The 12528-nt window shown below is 46.5% G+C and overlaps 2 protein-coding genes across 2 annotated transcripts in view; one reads left to right on the top strand and one right to left on the bottom strand.

Annotated features, from left to right (window-relative positions):
- GOLGA7B (golgin A7 family member B) overlaps positions 1-12528 on the top strand; it is a 36179-nt gene that overhangs the window by 15302 nt on the left and 8349 nt on the right. The window contains exon 2 of the mRNA XM_032607792.1: positions 6748-7052. Coding sequence (XP_032463683.1) covers positions 7041-7052 — 12 coding nt within the window. The 5' untranslated portion in view covers positions 6748-7040. The remainder of the gene's footprint in view (positions 1-6747; positions 7053-12528) is intronic.
- Positions 10699-12528, bottom strand: part of CRTAC1 (cartilage acidic protein 1) — a 154398-nt gene continuing 152568 nt past the window's right edge. Inside the window, exon 15 of the mRNA XM_032607785.1 lies at positions 10699-10903. Coding sequence (XP_032463676.1) covers positions 10881-10903 — 23 coding nt within the window. The 3' untranslated portion in view covers positions 10699-10880. The remainder of the gene's footprint in view (positions 10904-12528) is intronic.

Raw genomic sequence — 12528 nt, forward strand, 5'->3', positions numbered from 1 at the left:
TGTGTTTGTTGGCAGTCTTTATGTCTCCTTTGGAGAAATGTCTATTTAGGTCTTCTGCCCACTTTTGGATTGGGTTGTTTATTTTTTTAATATTGAGCTGCATGAGCTGTTTATATATTTTGGAGATTAATCCTTTGTCCGTTATTTCGTTTGTAAATATTTTCTCCCATTCTGAGGGTTGTCTTTTCGTCTTGTTTGTAGTCTCCTTTGCTGTGCAAAAGCTTTTAAGTTTCAGTAGGTCCCATTTGTTTAATTTTGTTTTTATTTGCATTACTCTAGGAGGTGGATCAAAAAAGATCTTGCTGTGATTTATGTCAAAGAGTGTTCTTCCTATGTTTTCCTTTAAGATTTTATAGTGTCCGGTCTTACATTTAGGTCTTTAATCCATTTTGAGTTTATTTTTGTGTATGGTGTGAGGGAGTGTTCTAATTTCATTCTTTTACATGTAGCTGTCCAGTTTTCCCAGCACCACTTATTGAAGAGACTCTCTTTTCTCCATTGTATATCCTTGCCTCCTTTGTCATAGATTAGTTGACCATAGGTGCGTGGGTTTGTCTCTGGGCTTTCTATCTTGTTCCATTGATCTGTGTTTCTGTTTTTGTGCCAGTACCATATTTTCTTGATTACTGTAGCTTTGTAGTATGGTCTGAAGACAGGGAGTCTGATTCCTCCAGCTCTGTTTTTCCCCTCACGACTGCTTTGGCTATTCAGGGTCTTTTGTGTCTCCATATAAATTTTAAGATTTTTTGTTCCAGTTCTGTAAAAAATGCCATTGGTAATTTGATAGGGATAGCATTGAATCTGTAGATTGCTTTTTGTAGTATAGTCATTTCACAATATTGATTCTTCCAATCCAAGAACATGGTATATCTCTCCATCTGTTGGTATCATCTTTAATTCTTTCATCAGTGTCTTATAGTTTTCTGAGTACAGGTCTTTTACCTCCTTAGGTAGGTTTATTCCTAGGTATTTTATTCTTTTTGTTGCAATGGTAAATGGGAATGTTTCCTTAATTCCTCTTTCAGACTTTTCATCATTAGTGTATAAGAATGCAAGAGATTTCTGTGCATTAATTTTGTATCCTGCAACTTTACCAAATTCATTAATTAGCTCTAGTAGTTTTCTGGTGGCATCTTTAGAATTCTCTATGTATAGTATCATGTCATCTGCAAACAGTGACAGTTTTACTTCTTCTTTTCCAATTTGTATTCCTTTTCTTTCTTTTTCTTCTCTGATTGCCGTGGCTTGGACTTCCAAAACTATGTTGAATAATAGTGGTGAGAGTGGACATCCTTGTCTTGTTCCTGATCTTAGAGGAAATGCTTTCAGTTTTTCACCATTGAGAATGATGTTTGCTGTGGGTTTGTCGTATATGGCCTTTATTATGTTGAGGTAGGTTCCCTCTATGCCCATTTTCCGGAGAGTTTTTTTTATCGTAAATGGGTGTTGAATTTTGTCAAAAGCTTTTTCTGCATCTGTTGACATGATCATATGGTTTTTATTCTTCAGTTTGTTAATATGGTTTATCACATTGATTGATTTATGTATATTGAAGAATCCTTGCATCCCTGGGATAAATCCTACTTGATCATGGTGTTTGATCCTTTTAATGTGTTGTTGGATTCTGTTTGCTAGTATTTTGTGGAGGTGTTTTGCATCTATATTCATCAGTGATATTGGTCTGTAATTTTCTTTTTGTGTAGTATCTTTGTCTGGTTTTGGTGTCAGGGTGATGGTGGCCTCATAGAATGAGTTTGAGAGTGTTCCTTCCTCTGCAATTTTTGGAAGAGTTTGAGAAGGATGGGGGTTAGCTCTTCTCTAAATGTTTGATAGAATTCACCTGTGAAGCCATCTGGTCCTGGGCTTTTGTTTGTTGGAAGATTTTTAATCACAGTTTTAATTTCATTACTTGTGATTGGTCTGTTCATATTTTCTGTTTCTTCCTGGTTCATTCTTGGAAGGTTATACCTTTCTAAAAATTTGTCCCTAGAGGGACATGTCCCTCTAGGTGGTCACAAAGCACTGAGCTGATCTCCCTGTGCTATGCAGCTGCTTCCCACTAGCTATTTATTTTACATTTGTTAGTGTATATATGTCAATGCTACTCTCTCACTTCGTCCCAGCTTACCCTTCCCCCTCTCCGTGTCCTCAGGTCCATTCTCTACGTCTGCATCTTTATTCCTGTCCTGCCCCTAGTTCATGAGAACCATTTTTTTTTAAGATTCCATATATATGCGTTAGCATACAGTATTTGTTTTTCTCTTTCTGACTTACTTCACTCTGTATGACAGACTCTAGGTCCATCCACCTCATTACAAATAACTCAGTTTCGTTCCTTTTTATGGCTGAGTAATATTGCATTGTATATATGTGCCACATCTTCTTTATCCATTCATCTGTTGATGGACATTTAAGTTGCTTCCATGTCCTGGCTATTGTAAATAGAGCTGCAATGAACATTGTGGTACATGTCTCTTTTTGAATTATGGTTTTCTCAGGGTATATATATATGCCCAGTAGTGGGATTGCTGGGTCATATGGTAATACTATTTTTAGTTTTTTAAGGAACTTCCATACTGTTCTCCATAGTGGCTGTATCAATTTACATCAGGATCAGTTCTTAAACATTTTTTTCTAGCTATAGTCACTTCCTAGATAATTTCATCTAGACCCATGGTTTTAAATACCATTCACATACTGATGACTCCTGAAGTTATATTTCCAGCCCTCTACCTCTCCCCTGAACCCCAACTTCCTACTCTACTAAGGTGTATAACGTGCATATCAAACTTCCAACTTAAATCAACTAAGCACATGCAAACTCTGTATTCCCCATTCCTACTCAGCCCTTAGTCTTCCTCCCTCAGTAAATAGCAACTCCTTTCTTCCAGTGGCTGAGACTTCAAAACTCGGAATCATCTTTAACTCTCTTTCATGCTGCAACCTCAATCTATCTACAGGTCCTTTCAGCGTTACCTCCAAGTTGTATCTAGAGTCTGGCCACTTCTCACCCCACTGCTCCTACCCTAATCTAAGCCACCACCGTATCTTGCCTGGACAACTCTAACAGCCTCCTAACTGGCTTCACTGCTTCTATCCTTGCCCCCCTGCCAACCCTCGCATCCAGAGTAATCGTCTAAAAACTGCAATTAGATAATACCACACTTCTACTCTAAATCTTGTAAGGCTTGCCATCTCACTTTCTTAGTGGAATCCAAAATCCTTATGAGGGCCTACACGTCATATAAAACCTGGCTCCTGCTACCTTTCTGATTTCAGCTCCCATCTCTCTTCCCCTGGCCCACTCCAGTCTAGCTAAACTGGTCTCCCTGCTATTCTTTGAACACACCAAGCCCGCTCCTTTCTCGGAGCCCTTGTAGTCTGTCCTCTAAGCTTCGTCACTCTTCCCTCAGATACCTGCATGTTAAATTCTCCCACTTCCTTCAGGCCTCTGCCCAAATTTCACCTTAACAAAAAAACTTGCCCTATTTTTTTCTGAAATACCCCCTCCCCCCGTCTCTCTCTCTCATTACCACGCTTTACTTTACTTCTTAGTGATGATTACAACTTGACATATTTTATACTATTTGCTAATCTGTTATTGATTGTTACCCCACTAATATACGTTCAATAAGAACAAAGTCTTTGTGCATTTAGTCGTTGCTGTATCCCAAGCTCCTAGAAAAGTGCCTGATACATAGTAGGTGTTTAACAAATATACATAGAATGAACGGATTGGTTGAATGCACTCATCCAGATGTCTTGGCTTCAAGTGAAGAGTGGTTTCCAGATGGTTGTCTAATTAATATGATCAAAACCACGTGTGAGGAACTGGGAGCGGTGTACATGGAGATCATCAGATGTGCATTTATTTATTACCAGAGACCACCATGGGATCCACAGATATTTTCAGGTTGCTCCTTGGTGCCAAATCATTTGCCGAACTATAAGGTGAAAAGAAAATCTGCCTTTAACTTCTTTGGCATGTCATTATCCTTGGGGACTCAGTGTGTTTATCTGTGAAATGGGCAGCTGGAGATGTGGGTCTATTCTGCCAATTTATAGTCTACAGTGTGCTGGAGGGAGGCGGTTCAGCTGGGAGGATGAACCACACACGCTCTGGAGCTTGACTGCCGGTGCCTGAGTCCTGCCTCTGTTCCTCACAGGCCGCACGACCTTAGTTAACTCACTCAGTTTCCTCATTGGTAAAGTGGGAATAATAAAAGGATAATAATAGCCTTTAGTTCAAAGAGTAATTGTGAGTCTTATATAAGATAATACATGTAGAGCATGTAGGATATGGTCTGGCACACAGGTGCTCAATAAATGTTAGCTATTAAAAATGAGATGTTCTGGGGGAAGTTCTGAGGGGTCATTGCTATTAATGTGTTTTAAGGGCAATAAGCTATCCTAGAATATCAGATGATATGGAATCTTTAAAAGTGTGATAATAGGTTTTGCTAAGATGTATGTGGGTCATTGGCTTGGAGGAAAAGGGAACATACATTCCTGGCTCTCTACTCTGCATTGTGTGTAGCTCTGGCTATGAAACCCTAAAAGATGGACCAAACTATCTTTGGGTTGTGATCAAGCATGAGAAATTTCCACCCTGAGGAAAAATATTTGAAGGTTGCAAAGTGAATGCTGGACTTGGTAGCCCAATGATGACGATAGTGAAAAAGACACTAAGGGAAGCTGTGAAAAATCTGGTATGACCAAATATATCTATAGCAAGAAAATGAAGAGCATTGAGCAAAAGTCACGTGGAAGGAAAACCTGAGGAATACCACTATACATGAATGTAAATACTGCTTATAAGAAATCTGAAGAATCTTATAAAAGCCAGCTCTGTGGAGATTCCCCCAAGAGCAGGTTGGAGAAATAATGAGCATATCAAGCCTATCAGAGACCAGGGTGGCTGTATTTTGTGCTGGAAAACAATATTTCCATAAGGCCAGCAAGTTGATGTCTCTGAGTGAGAAAACTTGGAAGACTGTAGGTAAGCCAGGACCAGGATATTAAGCATGAGAGTGGGAGCTTTCCTGTCAACAGTTTTGATCATGTGAAACAAAATGGTGGCATCAAAATAGAAACTTCTCTCCCTTTAAAGCTATAGATAAAATTTGAAAATACATATCTATAGGTTTATAGATAAAATATGGACTTTTCTGCTTCTGTGGACCATACATATGAGAAGATGTGCAACACTAAAGAAAAGTCTTTCAACATGCTGTGGCTAGTGTGAGTATCATCTTTGTGGCTATCTTCGGTAACACTGATAATTTCCAGTAAATCTTGTGTTTGCAATAATGAAAAAAATGTGATAATAGTATTGTGATTAGGTAGAAGAATGCCCTTATTCTTAGGAGATACGTGGTGAAGTATTTAAGAATAAACCCTCACAATGTCTGTCACTTACTTTCTAATAATCTAGCCAAATATATCTCTATGTTTCTGTATCTATCTATCAAGCAAATGTGACAAAATGTTAACAACTGTTGAAGCTAGGTGGATAGTATGGTTTATTGTACTGTTCTTTCAATGTTTCTGTATGTTTGAAATTTTCACAATAAAAGGTCGAGGAAAAGAAAGAACCCTAGAAATAGTCTAGTGAAGTCCAACACTCATTTTACAGAAAGAAGGTCAGGTGTGAAGTACTTACCTAAGGTCACGCTGCCTGAGGCAGGACCCAGGTCTGCTGGCTGCCCATGGCTCCCTGTGTGTGGGTTGCCGCTGTTGACCCTTAGGCAGCTGTGAGCTGCAGAGGAACATACCCAGCTTCCCCTCAGAGACCAAGGGGTGTACGGGTGTGTGAAAGGGCATCTGTGTTGGTATTTCCTTTTTGTTTATTAAGCATACAGACAGGTCATCTGGTAGAAAGGTGTGATGTCGAAAATGTGAAAGAGGCACCAGAGCCAGACCTGCCATCCTTAGAGAGTGGGCATCCCCATTTGACACCATCTGCTTGTGGTTTTTAATTGGTGATGGTGGTGTGTATGTCAACTCTGGGATTTCAGAGGAGAGAGGGAAGAGTAAGGGTTGGGGGCAGGGCCAGGAAAAGCAGCAAGGAGAGGCTGGCTTCAGTTCTGGAGCTCCCTGAAAGAAGGGACCCCAGGGTATCTCTGGGGATGAAACAAGGGTACATATTTAAAGAAAGGAGATGATTCTCTGCGGTCTGCAGCAGCCTCCTCTAGCTAATAGGGTTCAAGGCAGTGAAAAGGAGAGAGGGGAGAGGAGGGAGCGTCCATGCAAGCCTCGAGAGGGGGCCACAAAGAAACAGAAGAGAAAGAAGAGGAAAAAAACGCAGACGAGGCAGCCTGGGCCACGATGGGGGAGGGGTTGGGAAGAAGGGCGTTGGAAAGGTAAAGAGCCCGCACCTGGGGGCCTGCGAACGAGTCGAGGACCCTCAGCCATGGCAGGCTAGAGTGTCTTGCCCCAGAACGGTCCTGCCTCTCTCTCCTCCGAGTCTGCAAGTCCCTGGAGGCCTCGGTAGCGAGCGCCGAGGTCCTGGCTCTCTTACTAGGGGGAGGCGCAGGCAGGAGAGGCGGGGCCTCCGGGCCGGGCAGGAGCGGAGCTTCTGGCTGCGGGCGGGGCTCCTCTCCGGCGGGCGGGCGCCGGAGTCCGGGGCCGCCGCTTCTCCCACCCGATCTGCCGAGGCGCCTGGCCCCTCCTCCCCGCCACCCCCCACCCCCCGCCGCCCCCACGCCCGCCGCCCCTGTTAAAGATAAACCGGGACGCTGCCTGCAGGAGCAGCGGCAACCAGCGATCGGGCCCGGAAGAGCCTCGGCTGAGGCTTCGCTTCTCCGGCACGGCGCCCTTATCAGCACCGCGGAGAGCACAGTGACCGTCTCCAGGACCTAGGCGCCCGCCCGCCCAGCAGCCCACGGGCGCACGGGTCTGCGGCGTCCGCATCAGCACCGTGGACAGCGCCCCGGGCCCCATCTCTTTGCCGCCAGCCCACCTGCTCCCGGAGTCAGCACGGCGGACAACCCCCCTCGACGGGCCCCGCAGCTGTTCGGAGCTGTCAGCGCCCCCGGAACATGGCCACTGAGGTAGGGAGCGAGCACCGGCCCGCAGGCAGTGCCCGGCTGCTGTGGGAAGAGATCCCAGCTAGGGGCGGGGAAGGAAGACGGAGGGTGGGGTAGGATGGGATGGGGTGGTTTCCCGGATCGGGTCCGCAGGGAAGGCGTGGGGGAGGGGCGAAGTGGCCGGGGGGAAGAGAGGGGCTCCTCACTGGAGCTCATTTCACCCCTGGCGTGTCAATCTTCCCCATCGGAGTCCCGAAGCTGTCCGCACCACTTGTTGGCACTAGTGCCAGGGTTGCTCCCGGGACCTCAGCTGGGGTTTCCCCTTCCCATGGACTGAAAGTCCTGAAACCACTTCCCTAGAGGCTTGGAGACGAGCCTGAACCAGTTTTAGGGGAGAGAAGGCGGCTGGCTGCTGTTGCTACGTGGTGCAGCCATCCAGCTTCTGAGCCCAAAAGCCTGGCTAAGAGATGACAGACCTGCCTTCACATCTGCATTTCCTCCCCGGCGGCAGGGGGACAGGAGGGGACAAAGAATCCTCAGGTCAAAACCCCAAATGGTTGGTTTTAGTGAGCTGCCTGCACCAGTTCAATTTTGCATATTACCCTTTCTTGCTTCTTCACCCCTTTTGAGTTTCCTGTACCAGAAGACTGCATTTCCCTTGTGTCTGATGGGAGGAGCTGCCTTCTTCAGGGTGTGCCTATACCTGTGTCACCTTCAAGGGACTCGAAAGTTGAACCAGGGACCTATTGACTGAGGGCAGGATCTATGTGCATTGCTTAAGAGATCAGGAATTACCTCCTCTACCCCCTCATTTCACAAGGGAAATGGAGCTCTTAATATTCCCACTTCATAAGTGGTAAAGCTAATACATGAAGGGGAGGACCTATTTAACACTCACACAGCGTGTCAGCAGCAGAGCTGAAAGTTTCTTCTTTGAATTTTGGAGTGGAACCCAGGACACCAGATTTCCCCAGTTCTAATGTTGACTTTTTTGGTGGTGTTTCCCCATTGCCAACCCAGCTGGAACACAAGCCAGGGGGACAGCAAAGGCTTTTGAATGATCCTGTGCAGTGCCTCTGGGCATCGTGCGGAGCAGCGTGACATCAGTACCAAGCGTTACTGTTGTTATTCTGCTGTCGTCGCCACCCCAGAACGAGGTGCAGTTGCTTGGCATCACTCGGCTTTCTGACAAGGCACAGGGTTAGCTAGGAGAGCTCGTCCCTCAGGACCCTGTGAGGGGACAAGCCCTGTGCAGACCCATGGAGCTTGGTTTCTAGGGTGGAGGAAGGCAGAGTGCTCAGAAAGTGCCAGAGATACTGAGAAGAGGAGGAAGAACAAAGGAGAAATGGCCAAGGAGCTGGTCATGTTCCAGACAGGGCTGGCAGACTGCAGCGGAGAGGCTGCTGGTGTTGGACAGGAAGGGGAGACTTCAGCCACGTGGGGACAGTTGGGCCAGCAGTGTGGGCAGGAAAGGTGGCCACATCTGTGATGAGGCCCATTTGTCCCGGCAAATCTCCCTCTCAGGTCTGCTAGGGTTCACAGATTCTAACCAGCAGGCTTACATCTCTAGGTCGAGGCAGTGTTTCCGGGAGGCTGCTGTTAGCCTGCTGTTAGCTCTGCTCATAATGTTCTGTGAATATAGCATTTTCCTGTATACAAAGCACTATCACATGAGTGATCTCCTTTGAGCCTTAGAGCAACCCTGTGAAGTAGGCGAGGATAGTGTCATTATCCCCAATTAACAGATGAGACAACCGAGGCTCAGAAGCTTGCCTAATCCCTGCGAAGGAGCCAAGGAAGGCATCATTATCCCATTTTACAGATGATGCAACCGGAGTGCTGAGACTTATCCAAGAAAATATGGCTAAAAAGTGGCAGGGCCAGGACTAGAACTTGAGTCTTCTGCCTCCCTGGCCAGTGCTTTGTTTGCTGCATCCAGGTGTATCCAATTAGCCAACTGTGTTGCCCAGTAGAGAGTAGAGGACTAGGAGTCCTGATATAAGACTTTGATGGGGGAAGGATGCAAAGGAGTTCTGGAAGGGCTGGAGTATGGGGACGCAGCTACCCTGACTGGCCTGGCTGGTTCAGCTTGAGGGCAGAGGGATGGAGGAGTGCCCACAGGGTTGAGGGGCTGAGGACAAATATTGCCCATTTCCCAATTTGGCCTTGGGTGGACTCTGATGGCAGCACAGAGGGAGGAAGCCTTAGCTCTGCCAAGGCACAGGACGTTCACGTTATCTGGGCTGCAGAGCGAGTCATTTTCCCCAAGCTGTTTTTACTGTTAGGACTGTGTTAAGATTACCAGGAAAAACCTGTTGGGAGAAGGAAAACCTCATGCCAAGCTCCTGTGGCCATTCTCTTAGGATTTTGAATGGGAGGTCCTCAGCTCCAGCAGAAAGTGTTTTGAGAGGAGGAGAGGGGAGAGAGGGAGGGAAGAAGAGACAGAGGGAGAGAATTGAGAAAGATTGGATATCCCTGGATGGAAGGCATGGAAACTGGATATTTTCTACTCCTTAATTTCTGTTTAGGAGTTAGCATTAGGGGAGGGGTGTGTGTGAGGACCTCAGAGGAGGGATGAAGCCTCCTGAGCCATACACTGACCTCATTTGGAAAACTGTAATGAGCCCATTTCCTGTGTGACAAACCTCTGCGAATGTGTGTCATGGGAGCAGGGTCTGCCCTGGAAACCAGTCCAGATGGCCAAGGACAACTGGGAAATGCTTGGCTGGGAGGGGCTTGTCCAAGTGGTGGAGTTTGGCCCCTCAGAGATTTTTAAATGCACCCAAGTAGCGTTAGCCAAGAAAGGCATTGGAGGTTTGATCTCTGAGGCATGAAATTAACAAGCAGCTGACAATGCGCTGGGCTGGGGCTCTGGTGCAGCCTGAGGAGGAGGCCCTGCGCCTGGGTTTCCATCCTGAGCCCGGCTCGGCTGCCTGTGACTCAGGATCCTCACTCCCCAGCCAGGGAGGATGGTGTCGGCTCATCAGCGGAACCTTCTGATTCTTGAGTTGAGTCTCAAAAACGTCCTCTGGAATTCGTTGGTTTTTAACGAGCATGGAGATGTGGGCCAGATGGGGCCTCCTGTTTGTCTTAGTCCGACCTGCCTGGGGGTGCTCATCTGCCCTCCAGTGCTCGCTGCTTCCCGCCTCTGCCAAGTTGACTCTGTCAAGTGTACAGACCCTAAATGTGAGACCTGGGATGCCCACTCTCCTGGCAGCCTCCTTTTCCCTGCCATGCAGTTCAAAAATTGGTGTCAGCAGATCTCACCACTGATTTTCTCTTTCTTCCTCATGCAGGGCCTCTTGGTCCTGTCCTGACTCAGCTGCCAGCAGCTGGCGGATGGTGATGGGAGAGAGGGGAGGGTTGAGGAAGGTGAGAAGTAAGAGGCAGGAGACCCTGCCTTGCCTTAGATCCTACTAACTACAGATGCGTTAGAGTCTTAGAGTCTGTGTGCTCTAAGTAGATCTGGGAAACTAGGGCTCTGGTATACAAAATGTGTCTGATACCATCCTCTAGCACCTCCTCGAGACCCCACAGACACTCTCCAGGGAGGGAAGAAGATCCCTAGTCATCTAGAGCCAGGACAGTGTTCTAAGGCTCAGGATATTGTTGGGTTTGGAAAGCATGTTGACCCCTCCCACTCTGGCTACTTGAGAACACATTGATAAAAGCCAAAAGGAAATGGGACTGTACTCTGTAAGGTAGCCCCCTAAAATCTTAATGGTGTAATAAAATAGAGGTTTATTTCCTGCTCAGTAAAGTCCCAGCCCGGCGTTCCTTATCAGTAGGTGGCTCTCCTCTAGGCAGTGATCCAGGGACCCAGGCTCTCTTCAGCTTGTGGTTCCACTGTCTTCAACACATGGCTCTCTTGGTTTCTGTGGGAGGGGAGAAAAATCACAGAGGAGTGGTGGTCTTTATGAGCCAAGCCTATACGTGACATTCATCACTTCCATTTGCATTCCGTTCAGTCATATGGCCACACCTAATTGAAAGGGAGGCTGGGAATTAATCTAGCTGTGTGACCAAGAGGAAGAAGTGGCTGTAGTCAACAGCTAGGCAGTCACTAGAGACGTATACCTTCATGGTAGCACACAGTATGTGTGCATCAGTCACAGACAAAGGAGGATATTGGAGGGGAAGAAGCTGAGCCCATTTCAGAATGGCTGAAGCACTGTTCTTTCCTTTTCTTTCCATTCTCACCATTATTTTTCTTAAGTTAGACCCACTTTAATGTTCCCCTGGACTACTACAAAGATAGTCATCCCTCCACCTGGCCCCCTACCCCAGTCATGCCCACTTCCCATGCACCACTCACGAAGCTACCAGAATGATCCTTCTGGGGCTAGGGCAGTCCATCCTCAAGATTGACAGGCTCATGTAGGTTGGTTTAGAATGTCGGAGGAAGGTCACAGCCCCTTCCTTTTCCTTTGAAAATACAACTGTATGAAACCTTAACCAGACAGAGCAGACACACTGATGAATAACATTTTTATATTACCAAAGCATTTTTTATTTTTCAAAGCTATCATAGGATCCTACTAAATGTCAAGGGGACTCCTTCAATTAAAACCTTGATTGGGGGAATCAAGGACTATAGGAGCCCTTATCCAGTATTTCATCCTATTACAATATAGGATCACACTCTTACATAGAGCAAAATTCACTGGGATTTAAGAAAGTCTTGTTAGCACCATCCCAGGACCTTGATCTACCTGTCATCTGATCCTACTACCACACTGAAAACCTTTCTCTCTTTACTTATTCTTCCCCCAGCTCTTAAGCAATTTAAGTATCTTCCATCTTAAACCCTCCGCTCCAGTAGGAACTTGTCAAGCTCTTTGTGATCTAACCCTTGCCTTCTCTACACTCTCATCGTCTACTGCTCTTATCTGCTCTGCAAACCAACCTCAGTCTTGCTGAAATCTGCCTCCAGTCATTGGAGTAGACCTTGTTCTCTGCTGTCTCCGTTAACTTTGCACAAGCTCCTCCCTCTGGGTTGCCTTTTCTTCCCTCCCTCACCCCCCCCCCCCCACCACCGCTGGTAGCTCCTTTATGACTCCACACAGACTTCAGGGAGCCTTTTCTGAGTAAGCGTTTCTGGGGGAGATGCTACTTCTCCGCAGCATTTATCAGTCTGATTCATTGTATATTTACTTGTCTTCCTCCCTGGAGCTCACAGACTGTCTTTTGCTCAGCATCCCCAGAGCCTGGCAATAGTAGGGACTCAATAAATGAAAGCTGAGTGACTGAATGGATTCACCTTAATTACACAGGATGAACTGGCTGTGTTCACTCTGCCTTTGGGGCTTGGGCTCCACGTGGTTCCAATGTCTGGAATATTTCACCCAGTGGGAAGCTTGTCTCAAATGTGGGTGATGGAGGCTGGAAGTGGAAGAAAGAGGCCCAGTTCTTCCGTGGAATTGAGCCCACTTCTCTGAAATGCTAGAGTCTGTGTCAATGTCAAGTTTGCAGGTGTGGACAAGGAACAGAAGTCACCCCA

This window comes from Phocoena sinus, chromosome 16 (assembly GCF_008692025.1).
Source record: "Phocoena sinus isolate mPhoSin1 chromosome 16, mPhoSin1.pri, whole genome shotgun sequence".
NCBI lineage: Eukaryota > Metazoa > Chordata > Mammalia > Artiodactyla > Phocoenidae > Phocoena > Phocoena sinus.